The sequence below is a fragment of the Maylandia zebra genome, linkage group LG13 (assembly GCF_041146795.1).
Source record: "Maylandia zebra isolate NMK-2024a linkage group LG13, Mzebra_GT3a, whole genome shotgun sequence".
Taxonomy (NCBI): Eukaryota; Metazoa; Chordata; class Actinopteri; order Cichliformes; family Cichlidae; genus Maylandia; species Maylandia zebra.
In genome coordinates, this window is record NC_135179.1 from 20180324 (window position 1) to 20207282 (window position 26959).

Genomic DNA, 26959 nt, shown 5'->3' on the forward strand with positions numbered 1-26959 from the left:
AACCACATACCGCACGTGGTTATATGCTTTAATTTAAAATTACATAATTTCACTCAACAGCAAGAATTAAACATGAGTATTTAAGTTTATTGCAGAAAGCTTCACCCTCATGGGACATTAAATAAACACAAGCGAAAGCCGCCATGCTGGGATAATTAAACATATAAACAGAGAGGGATTCACGTGTGATGAGTGGCTACTGTCCAAACAGGGTGGAAAGGAAGTCTTCTTAGAAAAATTCATACGCATACTAAGATGTTGCCACATAGCGCCATCTAGCGTAAAAACCGAACATTTAGTCATTTCTGAAGTTTCCCTGCCAGCCACAGAGCGTTTTAGCTGAAGCTGCGCTCATCCAAGTTTCCTAAAGCAGTGTCCTAATTCGACGAGCCATGCGATGATCTCTCTCCTCTTTTTTCTTCCAAACCCATCACCGTACTTAATCCCCTTTTGATGCTTCACTTTGAGTGGAAACTCCCAAGTGCAAACCACACCCACGATTCCATGTGAAAGATGAGATCAGTGATGTGATAGGAGAGCAGAAATAAACGCGTAAAGTTCAGAGACAGGACAGCAAAAGCCAAACAAAGTTCACAAATCCTTTAAAAGATTTTTTTTAATTCTAGTTTTTAAAAAAGAAAATAAAAATGGCAAAAGTCATACCTTCACACCAAATAATAACATTACAAAAGATGTTTAAGAGAGGTCACTGCTGAAATGTGATGTGCCTCTCTTATAAATAAAAAAAAAAACCTGCTACAGTAATGAAAGGTAAGCTGGGGGAACATAAATGGATTAAAATGTGAAACTAAAGTGTTGGTGTGTTCATAGGTGGCACATTTTTTATATATATATATATTTTACATCCTAAATATAGAACAAATAAGACATGGCAATGAATGGAGAAGTATTGCAGTAGGAGGGTAACCGGGGTGATGTGTTTTGTAAAAAGTTTTCACGCACAAAAGTCAGAATGCTTTATGAATTCGAGCTTCCAGGAGTGAGTACTCAGCGAGAGGCAATCAAAGTCACAGTTTTGCACAGAAACTTGTTAATTTCTGTGATAATTCATCACGAATCAATTCACAAATCATCATTGTTTTTTCATGTGTGTGTTTGAGTGTTGATTTTTGTTGTTCTGTTTTTTAGTGGAACATGTGGCACCTGCCCTATGTGCAGTAAAATCTTATAACGAAACATGCAGTGAAGGAACACAAGGGGGCAATATAAGAAAGTGTACCAGCCACAGGGACTTACAGTACAAACTTCAAGATTATTAGGAGTCAAATATGTCAGCCAACTGCAGTCAAACGCTTTAGTAACGCCATATTAAGATGTGACCAAACAATCACCATTCATTTAGAATTCACAAACAATTTGCACATGTATGTACACATAGGCCTTATACTGATAGGTGTCACACTGGAAATGGTGGGTTTATTTAGGTGTGGTTCACAAGAATCGAAAGGTTGCATGTAAATAATGTTCAACATAATTGACTGTATGTGTAATCTGCACATACACCTCACGTTTTGAAGTAGGTGTGCATGTAATTAGTTGATGTTAATGCAGTGCATGCCATAAATCTCATTCAAAGTAAATGATGGCATGGCTCAAAATGGGTCCTTCCTCTGAGCTGACTAAATGCCAACAGCTTCAGACAACAGCAGGATTGACAAACACCTCAGACTCAAAGGTGTTCTCATTAGTTCTAATTATAAATTCATCTCTTCATCAAGATTAAATATAAGGCTCAAACAGTAAACAGGTGTATGTTTTTTGTCAGCAAAGCAGAAGATTTGGTAAGATTGTGTTGGAAAACCATAATAAGCTTTCTTGATATGCAATAAAATCTTGGTTAGACCTTTATGTTTGCTGGCGTTTGGTATGCTGCACCTAATACGACAGGCACTGCACTTACATTTCCTACCTATACACAAACCCAGATATCCATCAAACTGTTAGCTGTAGTGTGTTCATAGATGGTGTGCATGAGTCTATGCGTAGTAATCTTAAATGCAGTGAGTACCGTGCGTTACATGGCTGGCACATTTGATACCTCATATAAGGTGCTTGGATAAGAGGTATTCACTGGAGCCAATCATTAATCCTCTTAACACCATTAAATTTTCAAAGAATGTTCAAAGCCATATGACTAATAATACAAAATACCATCAAAGAAACTGGGATGCATAAAAGGTGTCACATAAACGGTGTCAGAAGAGGTACGTTTTGTTTCCATGTCAGAGAGGAACTGTAATGGTGAGATCTTCCTGAGAATATCTGTTCTGCATCAGCTTTATACTGGTGCCTGCAGTGATGCTGCCTTATGTCAATAGTTTGGGCCTTTGCTGTAAGAATCCCGCCTCATCATGCCTCCATAGCACATGGATGGATCGCACACACCAGGCTCACCAGGGATGCCAGGATTACCACTTTTACCCTCTGGGCCATTTTGACCAGGGGGCCCAGGTTTACCTGGAGTACCTGGTTTACCATGTCCCTCCGGACCCATTGGACCTGTGGAGATATAAATAACAAGCAACCACAATGGAACACAGCTGAAAGCTAAATACCAGATATCCACTAAAAGTGCTTCTGCACTTTTACATGACCTTATCAAATGAATGGAAAATAAATCTGTGATGTTCTTTACCTGGAGGTCCAGGAGGCCCATGGTCTCCAATCATGACCCGACCAGGGCTCCCCTTCTCCCCTTTGAAACCTGGTTCTCCTGCAAACACAAGTGTCCTTGTTAGAGAGATTGTGCAGAAAGTTTTAGGATATGCGACTAACTTGACCTTTATTTTACCTTTGAGACCATTAATCCCAGGATACCCCGGCCGACCAGGGTGGCCTGGCAGTCCCCTAGAACCACTAAGCCCAGGAAGACCTCTGAGTCCCTGGGGCCCCATTGGACCTGGTGGGCCAGGAGATCCAGGCTGACTTTGACACCTGGTACAGCTACTCTGCTGATTGCTCAGTATCAATAGAGGCAGCTCAGCTGGAAGGATTGATAATGAGATAGTTTCATTTGGGGAAAATACATAAAAATGTTCAGCAGGTAGATTAAAATGATACATACCCTGAAGAAGCTCTCTGCATATCTGCCGAATGTGATTGTCTGACATTGCACTTAACTGCAATATAAAGTGATAGACCACGACCAACCACTAAGTTATACATAACACGATTACAAAAAACCATTACAAACAAGTTGTTAGTACAGTATAAGGCACACGTACATATCTTCCTTCGGGTCCAGGTGGGCCAGGAGGGCCCATATCTCCCCGCAACCCTCGGGGGCCTGGTTGGCCTGACGGACCTGGCTGTCCGGGTCGTCCAACTTGACCTTCTTGACCTCTCTGCCCCAGATCCCCTGCTGTCCCTTTCTGGCAAGGATACCACCCCATTATTAGTAATACTAGTTATTATTCATGTTACACTGAGGTAAGGTAATTGCTTTATTGAGCTTGACATACCTCTCCTTTCAGACCCATTGGACCAGGTGATCCCTGTCAATCAAAGTAATGATAAATAATTTAAAAAGATGATAAAACACTCTGAAAAGCACTGTAATTGACATTTATTATTATCATTCTCACTACGTACCACTTATTAGCATTTGTGTGTTTAGGCCTATGCCCCCCCCCCCCCCCCCCCCCAAAAGAAAACAAAATAAAAACAAACTAGAATAGTAGGCATCAAACTCCAAAATATGAACAGATAATCTGATTTTTGGAGGTATTGAAGAAAAAATATTATCTACTAATTTTCTTGTCCAAATTTAGTTAAATCTCGCTAAACTATGCATTTGTACCAGAAACTGTTTTCTTACACGTGTAGTTCAATCAATCAATCAATCAATCTTTATTTATAAAGCACTTTTCATACAGAGAAAATGTAGCACAAAGTGCTTTACATAGTTAAAAGCAGCCCACCCCACCCTCCAACTCACTCCCCACACTCTCAATACACATATATCCCCCCACCCACACACACATACACACACGCGCACACTTAAAGAGTAAAAATTGGGCTGGGCTCGCATGAGCCAAGTGAGGAAACACTATAACAGGGAGCCGTCTGCACCGGGAGCCGGTCACAGACCGCAGCCTCCAGGCTGGGCACACAGCAGGAGGGAGGCAAAGGAGCCCCCCAGCCAGTCTGAGAGGACCCCAGAGACCCAGCAGCCACGGTCAATAACAGCCCCGGTGCAGAGAGCGCCCTCCGAGGAAACACTGGAGATATGACGCAATACAATATATATAGGGTAAAATGATAAAATAAATAAGAACAGGATACAATATAAATATAAATAGAATAAGAAGATTAAAAAACGAATAAGAATAAAATCAAACAAATATTAGGTAAATCCTAAATTAATAATAGAATAACAGGATAGAATAAATAAGCATAAAATAAATAAACGCTAAGTAAAAGCTAAATTAAAAAGGTGGGTCTTGAGCCTGTTCTTAGTTATGATGCAACAAAGCCTTTCAAAATTAACTCACCACACCCCCTGGCCGCCCCTGCTCTCCTTTTTCACCTTTCATCCCCTGGTGTGGAAATCATTAGGTCAACATTAGATTATATTAAAAAAAACACATGAAATCAGGTTTCAGACTTCAGCCAATGCTGTATATGCAAAGTACTGTAGATGGTGCTGTCCATTAAAAAATCCACTTAAAACAGGAAGAATGACACATATTTATAGTAGTATTGAGTTTTAATGTAGTTCAGTGTAGCCATTTCATTCTCATTAGCATTGCTTAAATTAAAAAAATATGTTGTTTACATCCCAGATCAGAGAAACCTCCTGTTCCAAAAAAGCAAGTAAAGCTGACGTGAAAGCTTCCAAATCCAGATACAAGATGTGATAATAATGATTTGTAAGTATATTAGTAGACTGAACTATTATGAATTCTATGTCCAAAAAACCTTCCATCATCAGGAGAGGTTCATCCTTCCAGACAGCAGACACAAGCCTGGAATAGACTTTTGATTTGAGGTTCCACAGTTTCACTGTAATTGCTGTTTTTGGACAGAAGCAAATCTTAATCCAACACCCAAAGGTGATGTTGCGCTAATGTAAAACAAAGGTTGTGTTCTCAATTTTCTAACCATTATTTGATCTGCTTAACTTGTGCTGACTGCAATATAATTTTGTCTTGAATCTTACCATGTCGCCCCTTTCACCTGGATTCCCCCTCTGTCCCTGTGAAAACAACAAAGGCACAGAGTTTCATTTTATAACATGCTTTTAAAGTTAGACACACTAAAGTCTGTGCATATCACAAAAAAAAAAAAACCTAACACCAGACTTTTTGTAGCGTTTTTGTACAAATTACAAATATTACCTACAAATCTGATTGTGATTTACGGCTAATTGATATGAGTGTTCAGTCATTTTTATAACTGCTATTTCTGCAGACCATGGACCTAAATTTCACAATCTAAACAGACTTAACCCTGACCTGGAATCAAGAGAATACTTTGAATTTCTGACTAGATGTTAAAATTCTGGTGATATCAACAAAAACAGATCATGGAAATACCTTGCTTCCCTTCATTCCTGGCATGCCTGGGTGCCCTGGTTGACCTGGACTTCCTGGTTGCCCTGCACTGCCCTTTAAAAGCATGCAGTTAAACCCAGTAGTTAAAAATGGAAGCAAACAAAAGAAATAACTGTTATTTAAGAAAGATGCTGTTCGGCCAGAACATCATAACCAGACCCTTCAGAACACTGGCATAGGACCTGTCAGGGTGTCCTGTAGGGTCTAGCTTAGGGTTGTAGAGCTTCTGGATTAATGAGTGGGGCCTCTGTGGGGTCATACGGTGGTATTCAATGGGTTTTGCAGCTGAGGAGTTTCTATAGGAGTTTGTCATTTTCTTTTTGCAGTTCCTGATCAGTGTTTGTGGTGTGGCAGGGTGCATTGTCTGCCTTTGTGGTCTGTAACACCGTTTAGGTATGTAGTATGCATCAAAGTTTAAATGCCAAATGTTTCCCACTAGAACATTCCATTTTAAATAAAGGAAAATAATGTATTTTACCTGTCAGTGTGGTTTGTAGTTAATGTTGTGGCTAATCAGTGTGTACTGTGGTTTTGATTTATATACTGCATTAATTATCAGCTTCCAAAAGAACTTGCTCATCTGGTTCATATTTAAATGGTAACATACCGCAAGCCCCGGTGTGCCTTTTATGCCCGGACTTCCTCTTTCACCCATATTCCCCTTAATTAAGAGATAAAACACATTTTAGATTGCAGAAAGAATACAATGAGATAGCATCCAAACCGCATCCTATTATGTGGCTGATATTTTTGCTTTCTTATCATAATTCATTTTCAGTGATACATGCCATAGTTTGAGCATACTTTCATGAGGTTTTGGGATTGTGCAGTTTGAAGTTTAATTGTGTCTAGTCGGTGCTTTCTTTTCCAGCTGAACAAGCCTCTGTAATTGCAGTCTGAAGTTCAGCCATAAAATCAAAGTAGTGCCTGCATGTCCATAAACTACGTTTTCACTTGTGTGCCATTCACCAATACGCATTGGCTTGTTAAAAGCAGATCAGCTAATGAAAAATGATTAGGAGACAGCGTGTCCAGACCAGACAAGCCCAGATTGCTTACATTTCCACTAAAATTCCACTGACGAAAGCACTAGATCCTGATCATTGCTTAATTTAGCTCCACTGGAGAGGCCAGAAGATCGTTACTTGTTCTAAAGTGTATTATAGCAAAACAGGGACCAAACAAAACATGCAATGCTGCCGGCCAAGTACTTTTTCTTGTTTTTCCTCAAAGCTTAGAAAGCATCAAAGATTCAACATTATCCAAACTAATGTGATCATGTGCTGCAATTCATTTAGTATCGGCTGGACAATATATATACTGATGCATGACATCATGCCATACTGATCTGCTGTACTTGGAGGCAGCTGCACTGCATTGTAATTGGAGACAGTTTCAATCAAGCTTGAGCTTGCTGCTCACTAATGCAAGCATGGATTAATGTGGATTAATCTTAAGTTATTGATTTCTCTGTGTCGCACTTTTAACTAGTGCATTCACAGCCCGAGGGCTATGGAGGGGGATAAACTCACGTTAACCTCATAGTTTATCCTGTATTAAATGTCTGTTGGTAAGATCAAAGTCAGCCATTATTTCTACTAAGTTCATTCTTTTTTTCATCACAGCTGTTTGAAGAAGCTCAAACATGATGTTCTAACAGGTGTAAATCATTACCTTCAGTCCGATCGGTCCTTGCAAACCTGGTTCACCAGGTAATCCCATTTCACCCTGCAAAAGAGGGCAAAACTGTGTTGCTAACTCTTCAGATCAAACATAAACAAGAACAGCTATTAACTTACAGGTGGTCCAGTCGATCCTTTAAAGCCCCTGGGTCCAGGCTCACCAACTTCTCCCTTTAATGAGAATCTTATCAGTCAAATATAGTCATAATTAATAAAGCAAAACCATTGTTGAGTTTGCTTTGCACATACATTAGGAGCTCTTACCTTTTGTCCATCCAGGCCTGCATTTCCAGGCAATCCAGGCATACCCTAAGAGCAACGTGGTGTTCCAGTTAGTATATTTAATAATGAAAAGAAGACAATATGACTATCAGTGCTACAGATTTGCATTGTAAGAAACAGAAATGGCATTTTTTAAAATAAAATTTCAAAGGCATCGTTTGACTTTATGCCTTACCATTGTTGTGAAATGATTATTTCATTGTGTCAGTAGCAATTGTTGTTATTTTCTCTCCATAAAAAAACATTATCTAGTCCTTGTGGATGGAGAAATGCCTACCAAAATGTTATGCTTCCCAGATGTGGTTGGTTAGTTTACATGAGAAGCAGAGTAAAGTAGCTTGAGGCTTTTTTTGAGGTTAAATTCTTGTGAGTAACAATTTAGTAAATGTAATCACCCCCAAATCAAACTATTTCCTGCAATTTAAGTTTGTTCTTTAAACTAAACCACATAGATCCCTGGAAAAACCCTATGTGCCTCAGCTGAACCTCAGTTAAATACACTGTATTTGCAGATAAATGCAATAATTTTTAAGTGAATGGTTTAATGCACTGAAAGTTTTAAGGTCAGCGTGCAGCAATTACTATACTTTTTAGTGTTTCAGTTAGCTCCCATATGGAAAACATATATATAAATATATATAAATCTTATAAAGTTTTTATCTGTCTTGTATGAAACTTGTATGAAAAGCATACAAGAGTGAAAACACATATAAGATCCCTTGAAAAATTATATAATGAAACCTGTATGTTTTGTATACTTACTAAAAAAATATATGAAAGTAATGAGAAAGTGGCCACTTTCATGAGTAAATCATGTAAGCCTTATATGATTTATATATGATTTACTCATGAAAGTGGCCACTTTCATGAGTAAATCATATATCATATGGGCTTTTCTTAAATAAATGCTTTCAGATGCTGCCTTACACTGAAGTTTCAGTGTGCATAGAGGACAGATGGGATAGGAAGGCAGTGAGAGAGTATATAGTGTTGCCGTGAACACACAGTCCTCTCCAACACATGAAGAAATCCCCTTGTTGGGACCTACAAAGGAGAACTGCATCTTGTTTTAACTTGAGGAAGCGCAGTTCTAATCCTGCCTCCTTGGATACGTTGCTAGCGCTATTGTTCTGATGGGGGAAAATGGCTTACAGCCTTGTGGAGCAACTGAGTCATCTTTTGCAGACCCATCGCAAACGTTTGGACGAGGCTTATAATCATGATCAGTGGGGTGGCTGCCCAGTTGAAAGACTTTCTTCCTAAAACAGATTTGCCAGAGCGTCACAGCATTCCCCCGATGAGTTACTTTCACTGCATGAGTCTGTTTGTTACATAACAGGGTTATCCTGGGATGAACTACAGGGGAAATACCCCTAATTTACTGCCTGTCAGGGGTAGTCTTCGTACTGACACTGTGTTAACACTGCAGTCTTCATACACCAAAAAACATTATACATGCAAACCTGCATGATCCGTGAAATCGGCTCTTGCAGTGGCCTACTTTACTCTTCTCTTTGTATGTTTCTACTATTATTTCATGCTAGAACATTTGTAAAACATTATGTGTTCTGCACTTCTGGTTCAAAATGCTTTGCTTAAAAGTTAAAATCTAAAAAACAATATGATATTCATGCAAGTCTTCAATGTCTAGGACTCCAATTAAAGTTGCAAGACAATAGCAGCAGCTTAAACAACCTGGAAAATACCAAACCTTTGATCAGCACTGTCTATGTGTGTGTTTATGACTTACAGGATGGCCTTCCCTTCCGTCAGTACCAGGAATACCACTGGCTCCAGCTTCTCCCTTAATACATTTGAAAAAAACTGACATTTAATTTCATCAAAATTTATAGTTAGAAGCCCTCAATTCCAATACCCACATGCCAGCTCAATCACAGTGCCCGACATTTTAGTCAATTTGAGTCAGTCAGTCGACATCTATTTAAAATGTGAACTTCATGCTCGATGTTTACAAAAGCTGGGAATTGGAAAAGGACAAGAGGGACACTTGGTTATGCATGATTCGATTTCCATGGTTGCCAAAAGTCAACAGCACAACATAGGGGAACAACTAAGTCTTTTAGGAGTGTGTGCACTCATCCAACCTCGTGTCACTATTATTCCCCTAATCCCTGAATGAGCTTTGTAACATACTACACTGTCAGAGCAAACAGACCTTTTGACCAGGTCTTCCTGGAAATCCACCCTTTCCATCTCTCCCAGGTAGACCCTGAAATCACAGAAAATTTCATTATATACACAATTATGATGGGCTGTGAGTCGATTCTCAGTTTTTTATACATACAGGTTCTCCCAGAGGACCTTGTGGCCCAAGAGGTCCTATACTTCCTTTTTCTCCCTGACAGTAGACAATCAGCCAGTTAAAGCATGCATATTTCATGTTTAAACCTCTGAACTACTTTCAGGATTGTGTGGACACGTACCACATGTCCAGTTTTTCCTGGTAACCCTGCTGCTCCCGGGGTCCCTTGTGCACCCTAAGGAAAGATTTTCACCTTCAGACAGTCGTGTATCAACATCTGCTCCAGAGTATCAGAGTTGTTTGTGATATACATTGATGGAAAAGCAAACAACTTTTTGTTAATCTGAGGCCCATAATGTAGACAGAGAACTTCATAGTAAAGTCTGCTCTGTCACAAATATGCAGCAGCAGTGGTCTTTTCTGTTGCCTAGATAAACAGTGAACTTAAATATTTAGACTGAAACTTCAGGGAGTGGCATGTTGTATTGCATCATTGGATATTTTTAAATTTGCACTTGTTGACCCAAAACTAGACATTAGTAAAGTTTCTGTTATGCGTTGCCAAGTTAAGGGAACAATGCGTCACTGGATTATAACATACTCAGAAGGAAAAAAGCCTGATTTTGGAACAAACGGGGAATTGCATCACTTGTTTTTCTGCATTCAAAACTATGCTAATGGCCTCAAGAAGGAACAAATTACTGTATAGTGCAATACCAAGATGACATTTGTTACTGGCTGACTCAGTGACTTTGGTGGGCGACATTTTTATTGAGATTCTGTTTGCAAAAATATGCTGAATGCAAAAAACACCGTTGGAAAAGTGTAGACGTTTCTCTCTTTCTGTCTCAGCCCCATTTGTTGTTCACTTAATAAACATGACCCAGTAGCATTCTCATACTCAACTGTCTCAAAAAACACATCAGAAATCTCCCTGGCTATAATACTGTAATCTTGTTTGCAATGGATATCAAATGAGCTATGGCAGAGGGATTAAAGAAGCATTTATGAAAGCTTGTTGTTGGTCTTCACGCTGCAGTGAGTTTTGATAAATAGGGTTTTGTTTTACTTGTAAATGCTAAGATGTGCCAACCTATATGACAACACAGAGCTTAAAAGAAGGACATTCTTGGAGACTGCACTATAAGCTGACTGACCAGTGACTTGCAGAAAGCTTTTGCTATGGGGCTCATGCTAACAGGTGTGTTTACTTTCGAAGCAGGGGTGCGGTTTTCATTGATTTCTGCTGAAATGAATGCCACCATTGTAGTTACAGTGTTAATAAACTACAGAGATCAATATCACAGGCTGGATGCCCACATAATTAGCAACAAATTGTTCATTGAAGGGTGATGAATGACTGCGGCCATGAACAACTACCACAGACTGCAAATACACAAACATAACCTTGAATTCTGTTCTCCTGGCTTAATTTGGCAGACATCTCATGTTTCTGTTCTCTACATCCTATGCCAGGAAAAAAAGATTGCACCCTTGGTGGTCTTACTATATGGGAATAGTTTGAAAAGGCAGATTGAAACATGTTTGTATCCAAAGAAAACAGTTTATTCTGCAAAGGGAGGAACCTAAAGAAAAGCTTTCGTAGGTCCTTGCTAGGAAAGGTTTTTCGGCTATTGTTCTGCATTGGAAACAGAACAATAGCCGAGAGGAAACGCCTTTTGACCCAGACATGAAGGGAAATTTGGTTTGATAGTTTCATTTAGACTATTTAAAGCTGATTGCCAAATAGTTATAATTTATGATATAATTATTCTTTCTCCCACAGCTAGGAGGATTTCATGCATGTAGTCCAATAATGCTCTTTTCACTGTTTTGGCCTCACAATGTGTGTGGAATGTCCTTCAGTGAAGTCCGGGCAGAAAAGCCTCTGTCCATCTTCTGACGGAGACTAAAAAACAGACTACCTCTGCTACCTCTTACTCAACAAGAGCAATCCAAGACTGCATGCCTCTGCCAAGGTTGAAAAATTCCCTCCACACCATCCATGAATTAAATCCCTGGATCCAGAAAGATATCTGGATCTGGACTAGTTTGTGATACTGAGACAATGTCTCTCTGCATTTCTCGTAATGGTAAAGAATTCTTCCAAAAGTTCCTGGATCTAGACTCATATTTAGATTGACTCCAAACCCCTTATTACTTATAATCTGGGCAGACCCTATTTCTGGTAAAATCTTCATGCATATCTTTAAGAGTCCTGCAAGCAACCTAACAAACCAAACCAAACCAATTACGTAACACAAAAATCTTTTAGAGATCTGTTTATAAAAGAGGTACTCCCACATTTGGACGATATTTAGCTTTTGCTCCACTTAGGTTAAAATTCACTTCTTGTAAGTCACTGTCTGCCAGAAGAATGTAACACAAGTAGAGGTCCAATTATGGGATTTCAAAAGAGCGCTGGAAATGGGATAAAATAAATAAATAAATAAATTCACCTGGTCCTTAATAGTGTAGTGTCTGCTTATCGAGAAGACCGTCCAGCAGCTTGTAAAAACCTAATGTGATACATCCTGGACACATGTGTCCGGGACAGATGGCACAGGAGGATTTACTCCAGGTGCAGAAAAGTGTCAGCAGTCAGCTGAGAGAAGTTTTTAGACCAATACTAAGTGCTTGAATTGTTCTCCCCTTCAGCCAAATAGCAGGGGGCCCCTGTGGTCCCACTGATGACTGATGATATGACAGAAATGATGCAGTTTGCAGCAGCTGCATTAACTTAGTGAACTTTAAAGCAATGCTAAACACAAAATGCTGTTCAGATGAACATAAAAGGGACTCTGCTGTGTCTGTTGTTGCTGTTTCGGTTATCGAATAAGCAAAAAATGCTGGATCACTTAGGCTTCGCTTGCTTTTAATTCATTTTTAATGGTCATTTCTACGAAAAAATGTCCTTCCAAGGAAGATTTTCAGACTTTCTTGTTGCTGGATAAAATTTAAATTTTCTCAATTTTTTCATTTGGACCTGTTGTGGTGGCTGGCACATTTCAGCGTACATATGATGTATCCTATCATATAACAACATGCATAATTTTCTATTTGTGTGACTAAACAGTGGAAGCTGTTTTTTAGCTGATGCACCACTTATTGTGGGTAAGTCTTGATTCCATAACTTGGTTTTGTTGTCATCTAAGGCTTAGAGATTCCATCCATCCATTTCTGAAAATCACTTGTCCAAATAAGGGTCATAGGTCAGAAAGTGCTTTTCCCAGCGGTCATGGGATGAGAGGCAGAGTAAACCCTGGGCAGGTTGCTAGTCACTTGTATTTTTTCCAGAATTATGAGGTTTATTCCTAACTGAGATCCATGTGACACATATAGTCCTCTGTCAAGGCGTGATCAGTTTTGTTAATTTGGTTTCTCAGATCACGTGGTCTATCTACAACTAAATATTAACCGCACTTCTTGTAATCCAGTCCTAGGACCTCTACCTTAAATATTGTAGTTATAGACTAAAAAGCAAGGAGAAGATGCAACTCGGGCTGAACAAGACACCAAGAGGAAAGAAGATGCACCCCCGGTTCTCTTTTTTAACGTTCCTAGGAAATGGCGGTACAAAAGTCAGGAAATATGAACACATTTAAAAGGTCTCCGATGACCCTCCTGCTCTCTCTGCTCTCTTGTTCCACACTATAGATGCTGTACTTTTTACTCTCCCAATGGATCTGCTTTATCTTCAAAACATATGGCTTCTGGAGTGATTGATGCAACAATGTTCAAAGTTGATGTGTCTAGCAGGGATTTCCTCTCAATCCTACATTTGATCTCATAAAAAAAAAGATTTAGCTTGAAAATTCAATGTGTTTTTCTACTTTTAACTATCGTTTCTTGTTCTTTTTTTCCCTTCCAGCTATAGCAGAGTTTCCATGCTTGAGCTGATTTCTACAGAAATATAAGGAACTGGATCTAGATACTATATTAATGAATAGAAATGAGGCAACAGCTGAAAATAATAAATAACATCAGCACCTTCTCGCCTGGTTGTCCAGGTGGCCCCGGTAACCCAGGAATACCCCTCTCACCCTGAAAGAATAAACTTGTGTTTAAAAAAAATGTCTATCAGTCGCCACAAAATCATGCGTGACACCACAAAGTGTTATTTGACCTTCCTACCGAAACACCGGGCCTCCCTTGCTCTCCTTTGTACCCATCTGGTCCACGTGACCCCTTAAAACAAGGAAAATGAAAGCAGCTTTAAATTTTCAACACTATCTTATCACTGACTTTTCATCCACTGGTTATTGATTTACCTTAATTCCCGGCGAACCTGGGAAACCTGGAATTCCTCTAAGCCCAGGGATACCCTTGAAATGAAAAAAAAAAAGACAAGAGATGCACACGTTTGTTTAAACATCTGAATCCCCTCCACTGTGTGCATGCTCTCTGGGTGATTCTAGGCTGCGGGCAGATGCTTTTTCTGAGTTTTTGATCATGCTGTAGAACATGTGGTTTACTTTTGGATAGTTTTCATCACACAAAATCACCACCATGTTGCCAGTGCTGCTATAAGCAAAGATGTTTCTTATTTAACCACTGGAAAATTAAGAAAGTAAGCACATTTACCAGTGTGTTTTAACATTCTGAAGCAGTCCTGACCACATATAATGAATAAGAAGAAAACCGTTATGATCTACTGGACACAGATACTCAACTGGCTTTCTCAAAAGCTGCTGTGGATGCTGCTGTTGGTGATTATGTTTGTATATTGAACTATGTAGTACTCACAGGCTTACCATCAGCACCAGGAGGACCAGGCTGACCAGGAATACCAATGCTTCCTTGCTCTCCCTAAAGAAAGTGGAATGACGTTATTCAACCATGTGTGATTAAAACTGTATCATGCAGTCTCAAAGCAGTAAAGTAATCCATTTAACACACCTCCGGTAACAGTAAACTTTCTCACAGTGTTGATTTAATTTATCTATAAAGAATGCTTAGCAAGCTTGTTTATCTAATGTAAGATGCACCATGTGGGGTCTTAAAGAACATCTGCACGCCAGCAATGTTCCCAGCATTTTGGATCTATTAGTAAATGTAATAAAAGCATACCGGTGACCTTATAAACACAAACATTAACAAAGAGAGTCTTTTGCCAAGCTTATATCTCTCTGAGGTCCTTGTATAATGGCTTTTATGACCGGGGCTTTTTGATACCCTGTGATCAATAATGGCAAACATGTAGGTTTTATTTCCCACTTTGGTAATTTTCCATTGCACCCAGTATTTATCTTTGACAGCAGTCTGGTTTGGTTTAAGAAAAAACAAAAGTACAATACTCCGTACATGTCCTTACAAGACAAACTTACACACACAAACACACCATAGCAAGCCTCACTGGAGAAAAAAAGACCACTTGGTGCATCCATAAATTATAATACTGTTAGTTTTCAGCAGGTAACTGTGTGCTTAAGAGCTTAAAGTGCTAAAACTTCCCACTCAGCACCGTTTCTGACACAATCTGTTTTCACAAGCTAGTAGGATCTGATCTGTTGGTGAAGTGCAACGTGTGCTCGTCATTTACAGGATGTCTGCACACAGTTCACTAAGGCTGAGCTATAAGAGAGGGAAAGTTTGAGTTCTGCCCTAATACAGTTTGTCATTCCTGAGTTTACACATAAATTCATACTGTTAAAGATAAAGTTGCTTTTGTGATAATTAATCTCTTCAGTCCGCTACAGCTTAAAGCAAATATTTAATGAGCAGTCTGGACACTGAGGGGCTGGACAAGGCAACAATGTATGCCAAAGCAGGAACAAAGTCAATGTGTCTGCAGTGTTGGCACACAGGCAAAGAAAGATCTTGTGACTAGATTCAGCTCTTTTTTAATATGAACAGGGCAATAGGGTGTCTGAGCGATCTCATGGTTAGATACTGTGTGCAAAGCAAAACGACAAAAGGCAAAGACTGTGAGGAAAGAGACAGAAAAAAAAACTGACCTTCATTCCTGGTTGTCCGGGAGGTCCAGGAGGACAAACACAAGGTTCTGGAGTCGGTTCAACGCGATCAGAGCACTGTAATAACCAAGCATAACAAGAAATCACAGCCACACACTAAACATAATCTGCAAAGCTCTGATATTAAGGTTTAGTCTTTGGGTTATTTGGTCTTTCTCATTAAAACTGAAAATATGCATCACGATTTCTTGAAACCACTTTAAAGCTGCAAACCATGAGAGAGGGATATATATTCAAAGGATGCAAAACAGAGAAAAACAACACATTCTCAAAAATCAGAAGGTGAACGACAAGTACAGGCTTTAAAAATTCAGTTCAATTCAGTTTTATTTCTATAGCACCAAATTACAAACAAATACTTCAAGGCGCTCTACATCGTAAGTGAAAAACCCTACAATCCCCTGTGGTCGAGCAAATGAATAAATAGCATCCTTACATATGAATTGTTCTTGTCATTTTTAATTAAATTTTTTAAGAATTCTAAAAATAGTAAAATAGAGTTGATAACATGATATAAACAGCTTCACTATGTTTAGCTCTAGCCTACTTGCATATGTACACTAGATATGTAGGTGTCGGAGAGCCTCCATTCAAAAGAAAATTGATGACCAATCCTGGAGATTCCAAACAAACCACTGAAAAGCACACACAGAGAGAGGAGAGAAGTAGCGATACTTGGAAAGCATTTGTAATTTTAGGCTTCTCATCTTGTCTCTTTTGATATTTTTATCCAACAGCTTCACATGAAAAACAGTTATTTGGCACTGGCTTTTGCGGTTGTAGCAAATCCCAAGCCAACAACGGGCCACTGCTTTGCAAACACAGTTAGAGCCAGCAGGCAATAAAAAATATAGTGCAGCATCTCTGAAGCTGAGCCACGGGTCCTCCTCCAGCAAATTATTCTCCGCATGAACAGATGTGTCTTAAAATTAATATGCTGAGCTTACACCTTCGCTTGTAACGCTGCAACGGACTACTGATGAAATAACAGGAAAGAAAGCATCACTGTACAGTCTGAGGTGTGGAGTTAACTGAGGATGAAATCTTTGGCTGCGCCATCACGGGGCGCATTGCAGAGCAGAAGCAGATGTAATTAGGAGAGGTGAAAAGTAGGTGAAAGTACGTTATCTTTTGGATGGAAAAACAGGTGTTGGGCCAAGCAGACTCATATACTTACAACTCCAGGTATTTCACAAGCAGTCTCCCGGTTGTTCTGCTCAGGGTCACAGTAAATGCGAAGTTTCTGAATTTCAAACTGGGAAAAAAAATTAAAGGAAGAGGTTGTTGTTAGAAACAAAACTTCCGATATTGGGGACAAACAGATTGTAATATGTGGCCAATTACGTGATACTTATTTTAGTTTTATCGGTGCTTTGCCACTAATGAATTGTAACAGCTATTGTATAACTGCTGAAGAAAAATAAGTGCCCTGATTGGCTGCTGAGCTGCTACATGTTGCCAGACCTCCCTCAGTGTGCACAAATGCTCTGCAGTGTTGTTACGCTATTCTTCCATTATTTGGTTATTTGGTTTGTTGTGCTGGTAGTGAAACGTCTCCAGGAGGTCCCAGGGACTGCGTCACTTCAGTTACCATGAGAGCATAATAATAATAATTTACATTAAAAAAAAAAAAAACCCAGATCAACACATAGCTTTGATAATGGCACTGACTTTAAACCTAAATAGGTTTGAATATAATAATATAATTTCTAGTTGGATGACTATTTTTACTTATAATGTTAGTGTAAATTGGCCGGTTTTATCTTTCTGTGTTTATAAAGACTCAATAACAAAAATGTTTTTTCAATTACAGGTGTGTTTATTCAGAAATAATACCATGACTGACATTGTTAAATAGCTCAGAAATTCATGGTCCTTATGACAATGGATAAGCACATAGAAAAACATTCACTGTGTTTAATATTGTGGTTCATGTGAATATATTCCCAGGAATGTTGAATGAATAAAAGTTGGTATTCTTTCAAAACAAAGGATTTTCTCATGCTTCCCAGTTCTTCACGTGTCTTGTTTTAGTTCTGGTGAATCTTATTGCATTAACTAACACTGCGGCACAACGGTGACATGAGAAACCTGCACATCTATATCATGCATATGGGCCTCGGGCTCCTTTATGTAACTGTTTGTGTTCCATCAAACTGAAAATAAGAATGAAAACATCTAGAGTGCAGAGCACATCTATTCTTCTTTTCAGTGTGATTATTGTTGGCTCACTGAGAACTGACCTCCATATATCTATCTATGGAGCAAATTACAACACAGCACTACTAATACAACATTTTTAGTGCAAATGGTGCCAACTGAGACAAATAAAACAACGATTCATAAGACCATGTGAACAAAAGGGTTCATTTTTGCCAAGGATTTATCACCCACGGAGTTAAACATGTCTCCTAGGAGGTAGCAGTAAACTGCATGGTATTATGTGATCTAGTTAAAAACATATATCGGCACTGAGTTTGCTTAGCTACTCATTAAACAAATGCTCATAGACTTACTGGCACTGTTGTTTCCTTTCTGACATATTTTCCTACTTGGGTTTTTCCATTGATGAAAATGCCAACAGGGGGCTCCAGTGATAAGGTTTCAATTTCCAAGTCATCAACATAAAGAGTGACATCCTCTTCGGTGACCAGCAGACGTAGCTGGTGCCATTTCTCATCAAACAGCTTCATTTATCATAGAAAAAAAACAAGAATAGCCAAAACACATTAAAACAACCTAGTGTGATGATAAACACATGAAAAGGGAACCTATTATGCTCACTGCCAGATCTGTGTTGTTTTTTCTTTTTCTTGGACTCTAGAAGATTAGCTCTGCATGATTCACAGTTTGGGCCTTTAAACAGCCCCTCACTGTCTGAAAACAGTCTTTTTCTCATTGGCTGCCCCTCACAAACAGAAGGTTTGAACAACAAGTGAGTGAGTATATGGCAAACTATAAAGAAGAGCATAATAGGTAAACTTAAAATAAAACTTTGTGTACATTGCTTTGCAACAGTTTCATCTTCTTCAAAGCTATACAAAGCTGGCATCAGGATTAGATTTTGACCCTTACACACTTTAATAAGGATTGTTTGGCAGTCATAGCTACCATACAATCTCACAATACTCATTTAGGACATTTTTCCACTTCAGTTTTAAGGATGTGCACAGTTTTATAAACAAACAACAGCAAAGTGCTGCCAGGCAGTTTTGAGATGTGACCTAAAAGTGAGAACCAAGATCATCATTTTGATCAGGTGTTTCAGCGAGAAAGAAGATTTCATGTATGTATTGCACTTATGACTTAACTCCAGTGGGGATCATGTTTTGTCTTTCTGTCTGAAAAAGAAATCGCATTTATTGTATATTCTAACCTGTTTGTTTTGTTGTGTTGTACAAAAACATGAAGAGAAGATAAATGACCCAGTACAGCTTAAAAGCATCAGTAAAAACTAGAAAACTATTACAGGTACAAGAGACAGATTGAACCAGAATGGTCCAAATGAAACCCTTAGAAGCTGAGATAGCCCAACTTTTAGCCACTTGTATGGCTTCTAAATGGGCTTTACCTCTTTTCCCATAATGCAAATCTGTTTTGAATTAGCCTGTCTTCCTCTTAAACATCCTCATGTTCTCTGAAATAGCTGGAGCTGTCTTGAAAGGCAAAGAGAACTTAAACTGATGACACCACAACAGTTATTTTGACTTAATAAAGCTCTTACAAAACAACAGAGGATACAGCCTTTACACAGTGTTACCTACCTTTGCTGTCTGTTGTGAAAAAGTAACAGTCTGAATCCCATTTGGTGCCTTGCTGGTTGTTGTGAACATGACGGTGTGGTCAAAACCGTTTAAAGTTACCGCCATCTGAGGTTTACCATCTCGTGTCTGTACTCTCCACAGGTCCCACTCCTCTTCTGCAAGTGATCCTTTGTACCTCAATGTGGCCACGAAAACATATGAAGGAGGCAGGCCATCAGGAAAAAGGTTCCTGAAAAATAGAATAAATAGAAGATGGTCAGCGTGTCATACTTTGTCATACATAAAGATGATAAAGAAAAGAGAAAAGCATCCATAATTACCGTGTAGCTTCACTCAAGTCGACACGAGACGTCACCTGATAGGCCTTAGAGCCATAGAACGTCCCTTGAGTGTTCTTTGCTTTTTTTGCCAGATTTAAATGTAACAAGATATCAAAGCCCTTCTCGTCACGGGAATCTATAGGAATTCTGGCGGGACAAACAGTCTCTGTAACAGAGAAACGCAATAAAAAGGACAGAACAAGAGGCTGGATGACAAATGGAGTTCTTTATTATATTAAGAAAAAACACTATACTACTAGCACGAGAGTAACATTTGAACACATTTAACTTCATCATATTGGAGAAGAAAAACACAGACAACAATCAACAGCTGCTTACCTTCACATAGTTTCTGTCTTATGACCTGCCTGATCCTGGAAATAGCTTTGTAGTCCTCAACAGAGAAGACATAAGTTGAAAATGGCTTGTTTGCAATGTCCCTCAGCTCATCCTTTTCTGTCTCTGGACCAACACCAATTGCAAACAGGATTACTCCTTTTTTCCTCGCTGCCTCAGCAGCTTTCAGAACCTCATCTTGAGACTTCCCATCTGTGAGGACAACAGCAATTCTGGAAACGCTCGCTCGCTCAGAGAGGCCAAATAGTCTGTCTGTAGCAAACTCAATAGCTGCCCCGGTATTTGTGTTACCCCCCCTGTATTCAATGGACTCCATCGCCTTGATGAGGTCTCTGTTGGTGGAGTGCTTCCCCAGAGGTATTTCTAAATGGGGACTGTCACTGTACTGGACGACTCCAACCTGGGTAAACCTCTGCCCGACATTGAAGCTCGTCGTTATGTTGACTAGCCATCGCTTCACTATTTCAAAATTGACATCTTCAACACTCCACGAGCCATCTAGAATAAAGACCAAATCACATGGTGCAGTCCTACAACCTGAAGTGGACAAGAAGTGCACAATTAGCAATGCAAAAAAAACCGTTTTAATAAATCATATTTAGTTGAACAGCTACTAGATATGCAATGCGTTACATGTGATAAATGAAGACAGAAGCATTCTTACTTCTTAGGTCTTCATCTTGAGCCGCACTAAAGAAATGGAGAAGCATGAAGCACAGGCATCTTAACACACAATGCATGGATGTTGATTTGTAACCCATTACGGAGCAGTAACTAGTTCCAAATTTGCACCTACAGGAAAAGGGAAAAATATGCTTTGTATAGCACAGAAAAACAAATGGACAATGCATGTATTTATGACATCGTCACTGTGTATTTCTTGCCTTGAAAAAAGTTAATGACTCAGGCTATTGTTTTCCCAGTTATTATTGTTATTATTAAATGCTTGGCTGACATTTATTTTGGCTCACCCCCAAACCACATGTAGGTGATTATACAGGGTGTGCAATACCTTAAGTTATGACAAGGATGTTGGCCACATAATAGGTTTTTCAAAATGATGATGAAGGATTCAAGCTTTGTGTACACATGCAAATTAGAAGCAACTGTGCAGCATTTACGCTTTGACATCATGGCAATTCCGTGAATTAATGATTCATACTCTAGTTATGCATTTAATGTTTATCCCCTTGTGCTTTTTCTTTTTTAGAACTGTCTCCGCCACAGATATTACTAGAGATCAATGTCTCGTCAAGCTGTCTGGGTCCATTATCAGAAACTATACTGTAAACTTTGTTGTCAGGTTGAGGCCCAAGTTAAGCAGAGAACAGATGGGGTGATCGGCAGATATCGCACTGTGTTGCTAATGAACTGAAATAATAAAGTTGTAGGGGGAAAAAACAGAAAGACAATGACCTTAAAAAGATGCAAAGAGCTGAGATACTGCAGAGTCAGCTAATAATTCATCCTTGAAAGTGACATTTTCACATTAAAGTTGGGTACTTGATTTATTTCACGTTAAAAATAAATATTAGTTGGAGCAGCTTTAAATTCAAAGTAGAATGCTATTACTGGTATCTTAAAGTTACACTAACCCTAAGCCAAAAGGTTTTGGCATCAGCCACACATAAGGTAATGTAATTGTGACATAATGCAGGATAAGTTTTCACACTACGCTTTTCCTAGAGTGCTAAACCGCAAAAGGAAAAGCTCCGGGGTCTCATGCTCTGTTGACAGCACTACTCAGTAGCCACCCAGAATACGACATGACTGACTCGCACTGCTGCCATCAGGTATAAACCCTGTTATACTGTATTTGCTTACATTCACTTCCTCGCTCCAATGCTGCCACAATTCCCGCGTGACTCCAGAAATTCCATATTTACTAATAAGCACCACTAATCTCCTCACATCTCCCTCGCATCCTTCCTTCATGTGGCGCACAATATTTTTCCGATCTCACCGCACAGCCTCCGCCGCCTCAGTACACCTAAGCATTTTCCCTTCGAGCCTCATCAACCACATCCTCACATGGCTCTGTCAGCTTCACAAGTAAACAATTTATTGGACCTCTGACCACAACTGCTCTGAAAACCAGTGCTCAGTGTTTCCTGTGGGATTATCAGCTGTTTCCTCAAATCTGCTGCCATTTGCCAATCTCTGCCCACCCTTGGCCCAAATACAAGACGCCTGCCCAGAAAAGCTTCACTCCCACACTTTCCCTCCTCCTCTTCCTTCTTTCCCATCAGCACATGGAGAAATGTTAACCGGTGTCTGCCACATGCTGCTAAAGACGTACAGCAGTTATGTTGTCAGGTGGGTCATTCTTAAGAGTAAGGTTATTGTACACTCTGGCAAAATGTTTAAAGTTTTGGCAGAAATGAACATAGAGAATGAAAGTTTGGGGAGATGCCTGCTAAAGTGTTTTGCACTTATGATTAATCACTTTTGTTTTTCTTCCATATTATTTTAAACTCTCTTCGGCTTATTCATCACTTTTCTGGCTCTGCTACATTAGCCTCACTTGTGCTGACAATTTATTAACTAATTGACAAACTCCATTGTGATCTCACTTCCCAGCCTCTACTTATCCACCTGCACAACAATGTCATTGAATGATACTGAAATAAAGCAGTTTCAAGGCAAGTGCACAAAGCAGAGTTTGTCTTTTAACAGTACTTAATACTAAAAAAAATACGTGTCTGTATTTTTTTAGTATATTTTACAAGTAAGCACTAATGCGGTTGCATTATATTGCAGTGCAGTGATCATTATGTTTGTTCTAATAGACATATGAACAACACCGTAAAACGATGAAAGTTTTGTTTTTATATTTAGCATAATGAACTAGAGAGTGCAACATACAACTGTGTGTTGCTTCTCTGGCTCTTGTATTAAATCATCCGTTAAAGTGGTTCCCAACACGTGAAAGAAAGAAACTGCTGACATGCTGAAAGGAAGCGGTTACAAATGAGGACCAGATATGCCGCATGCAGTAAAAGACTCAGGCCTTGTGGAAGGAATTTGATGGGAAAAAACTGACCATATACCTTTTTGAAGCTTTTAATTGTGACATGTGAAGGTCAACGAACACACGGAGCAGGATATGACCCCTGGCCTCACGAGTATTTTTATTCCTGTGCGGGCAAAGAGCGGTCACACTCTTTAACATAACTAAGTTTTTCCACTGTGTAAAGTCAGCGTGGAAGTGACACCAGCTGAAGGAGGCGTTAAGCTGCCGTCGTTGTGCAAGCCGTTTTCCTCAGAATTTTTTTCCCCCGCTAGAGAGCTGGAGGAGGTTGCTGGAAAACCCCCTCACTGGCAGCGTCCAGCCAGGATGACTTTCCCCTCAACTGACTTTCCTCAAACCGAGTATTTCTACACCTCTGCTCGAGCCACATGGAAATGATTTGCGCCATCAGACAGTCAAATTCCAGCTGTGGACGGTGACCAGACACATGTAGTCATGATGAAGGGAGTCATCCTTCATCGAGGGATAAAAAAAAACAACGTTGCACGTGCCGTGCCATCATCCTTCATGCATAATGTAGCAGAGTTAACAGGTGCACTCGTGTTGCAGGTAATCATCCCACTGGCGCACTGATCTCTTGTGTTATTGGAGGCAGCACAGACGCTATTAACCTCCAGCTTTTGTTTTTGGTGGTCTCAACAGTGAAGCTGGTATGCAGAGGATTAAATAAAACTAAGTTAAAAGGTCTAAAATAGCTACCACAAGACACTCATTCTGTGCTGAATCTGTTGTTTGTTGCATTTTATTCCACTTTAATAGAATTTTTGTGAAGCTTAGTTTAGTAGCACTTTAGCTCCAGCTGGAAATGCTGTTCAGAAAGCTGCTGAACAAATGATATCTCACATTTCCCCAGATAACATTTCACTTGTTCAGGGTGGGCGACACACACTGAGTCATCACAGATACTAATGAGAGTATCAGACCTCATATTTTAAGCTTAATAATTACACCTTACTTGAAATGTGGCCATGATAGCACTTTTTATTACTAAGCTCGCAACGGGAGAAAATTAACACATTTTTCTATTTGTCTTGTTTCTGTAGTGTGCGCAATGCAACTGCAGACTTTAACTCCACGTGAATTGCTGAAGTTAAAATTATCTGCTGCAAATTTGGCTAAAGGAAGTTGTTCCATTCCAGAAACAACAACTGCTGTTCAGCATGTGCAGCACTTGCCAAGATCGAGGGGATTTATTGCTGCCAAATTCTTCAAGCAACAAGGGAAAGCCAAACCCTATCAGTTGTTCTGCGTGGAAATCTGTTCAACTAATCCAAACAGTTAAATAATGCGTTGTAAAACGTTAGCTCATAGAGGTCCTATAGCTTTTCAGCAAACATCTCCATTTTAAATGAGTTCATTCCTTATTTATGAAGATGACTGTGCTTGACATGCATGCAATTCTTACATATGTTTAAAAAAAAGTGCATGAGTACAATACATGCAGTGCAGTGATGCATTATCCAGAATGTTTGCAAAGATTTGAGAAATATGACAGAAAAAAACATTTTATGAGAGGAGAAATTGCCAGGAAAAAAAATCCTGAGATGAATCCCATTCATTCTTTTAGGATAGTTTCATAAACAAGGGACTGATAACTTATTTAATGTCTTCAATATGCAACTGCAACAAGTCTAGTACACCAAACTAAGCAGTCAAATCTGAGCAATGTTACCACGTTATAGCACACAGCAGACTGAAAATCATGTCAACATGTGAATGTCAGTGATCATGAACAAACACTTTGAAATTAGCAAACAGTTGTTTTGCTATGCACACAAAAAACCTATACAGCACAACAGCATCTTTAAGTCAGTAAAAACAGAAAGGAAGTCAAAAGTTACCAGTAAGCGTCCAAGCACTTGTCTGAATTCCCATTAATCCTCTCATTGAGAGCCAGTGATCAATACTGTTCACAGCCCCAGATTCACAGAAAGTGGATTTCGCGAGAAGTGCACATGTTTCACTGCTGAATGAAAGCCTGCCCTTTCTAGAAGCTCTCCTCTGTTTCTGTCCTTCTTCCTCTCAAACCGGCCCCCCTCACTCCGGACTTTTACTGGCCCGCAGCCACCCTCAATTACCATGGGTGGAAAGAGAAGCAGATAAGGAGAGCATGAAATAGTGAACCAGACAACCCATCTCCAACAGTCCAAAGGGAAAATAATAGTAATGAGCAGAACTTCTTTCCAAGTGTTGAGGGTTTGGATTGTTGCTTAAGGCATAACCAGAGAACATGGAGTTTTCTGCAGGACAAGCAGCATACAATTTTTGCTGCACTGAGTCACACATATTGTATTCTTCCATGGTACCCTCACCAGGATCAAGAGTGCTCAGCAATACTTTGCACTACCCCTGTTTGAATTCCCCCTTACTCACTCCAATTCACCACTCAATGGGGCAGCAGATCATGTTATACAAGTCGGCAATGAACAAGGTGTGAAAAGCTACTGCAGTGCTTTTCTCTGCACAGACAGCTGGAAGTCATTAGAAATGCACAACTTAATCTGCTATCTGCAGAGCAGGCAGATTTCATTTTGATCCACACTAACATGTTTTATCATGTTTGTACTCAGGGGCAGCCTGCTCTGCATCAACTAACAACAGCAGCTAGAGGCTCTGTGAAGGCTCCAAAAAGCCTGACACACTGTACAGAACAACACAGTTTTTAAACTTTGCCTTGAAGACAAATGCATACAGTAGTAAATCTGTGCAAGGCTGGAACTCAGAGAGCAAAATACAGAATAGTGCATCACAACAGATTTATAGTGCAGCATAAAATTAACCTTTGCAACTGTAGATATAGCCAAAACAATGCAAGAAAAACTCAAAAATGTCTCATTTGCATTAAAACAACTGGAATACTAACATTTAATTTCATTATGTGAAATTTATTGAAGTTATTTAATACAAGTAGATGTACTTAAGCAGTTAAAGTAAGATTCCTATCATGTTAATTACCAGTAATAATGAGGATTTGTAATGCTAAATAAAACTAGATTTGATTTTTAAAAAGGCCAGCGTTCCACACTTCTATTTCTGATTATTCTTCATTTGTAATTACATCAAGAATTAAAAAGGAAACTGCACAATTCTTCTTATACTACTCTATACATTATCCCCCTCTCTATAGGGTAAACCAAATTGGTAGACAGCACAGTGATAAAATGTCTAAAAATAGAAATGTCATCTTACGCTAAGAGCAGCAGTGGTTCCTTGATGACGCCCTTAGTGACCCTGAGCCTCAGCACACTCTGGTGGATCACACAGGCATATACTAACTTGGTGCTGGGAACCTGGGAGTGGCCAGCCTTCTGGTGAGACCAAACTTTCCAATGCTGAGTAATCTCCTGTCTCTTTAGTTTGTAACCAAAAGGAGATGATCATCAAAGAAACCACAGAGGAGAATGTGTATTTATGCTAGAAGAAATCTAGTCAGTGGTCATATCTGGAAATATCTGATCTGAGCTTATTCAATTAAATGGCACAGGACACTTAAGATAAGCTGTTTTACGGAAAGCATGAAATAATAAATAAGTCGTATTTGATTACAGTTTTTCTCAGTCGCTTTGGTGCGTTTCTCAGATCAGAATTGAAATTCTCATAACTGCAGTACAACCTCCACAACACTCAGTCATTTGTGCACATCATAGTAGCAATTTCTCCTCTCTCTGAACAAACTGCAAATGATTTTGGACATGAATCAGTTGCTTCC

The 26959-nt window shown here is 39.4% G+C and overlaps 1 protein-coding gene across 2 annotated transcripts; it reads right to left on the reverse strand.

Moving 5' to 3' along the window:
* Positions 1–598: 598 nt before the first annotated feature.
* Positions 599–26497, reverse strand: col21a1 (collagen, type XXI, alpha 1). Of its 2 annotated transcripts, none has more exons than XM_076891731.1 (29): positions 26440–26497; positions 20884–21011; positions 20202–20756; positions 19863–20028; positions 19543–19771; positions 18295–18465; positions 16956–17033; positions 15761–15835; positions 14550–14612; positions 14075–14128; positions 13938–13991; positions 13794–13847; positions 9985–10038; positions 9846–9899; positions 9717–9770; positions 9291–9344; positions 7523–7567; positions 7376–7429; positions 7251–7304; positions 6184–6237; positions 5559–5630; positions 5183–5218; positions 4515–4559; positions 3483–3515; positions 3246–3392; positions 3086–3140; positions 2813–3004; positions 2657–2734; positions 599–2520 (listed from the first exon to the last, which is right to left on the reverse strand). In XM_076891731.1, the coding sequence occupies exons 2-29, from the start codon at positions 20978–20980 to the stop codon at positions 2333–2335; spliced, it is 2865 nt and encodes a 954-aa protein (XP_076747846.1). In that variant the 5' UTR covers positions 20981–21011; positions 26440–26497; the 3' UTR covers positions 599–2332. The 2 variants fall into 2 exon arrangements, with proteins under 2 accessions (XP_076747846.1, XP_076747845.1); XM_076891730.1 differs by lacking the exon at positions 26440–26497 and adding an exon at positions 25092–25242.
* Between the last annotated feature and the right edge of the window lie 462 nt (positions 26498–26959).

Bases quoted from the DNA above. Each gene is read 5' to 3' on its own strand.
- col21a1 (XM_076891731.1), bottom strand. From the start codon at position 20,980: ATGGGTTACAAATCAACATCCATGCATTGTGTGTTAAGATGCCTGTGC. The intron at 18,466-19,542 runs GTAGGTAACACT...TGATAAATGAAG, and splicing joins TTTCACAACAGACAGCAAAG to CTGTTTGATGAGAAATGGCA. The intron at 14,129-14,549 runs GTGAGTACTACA...TTTCATTTCAAG, and splicing joins CTGGTGCTGATGGTAAGCCT to GGTATCCCTGGGCTTAGAGG.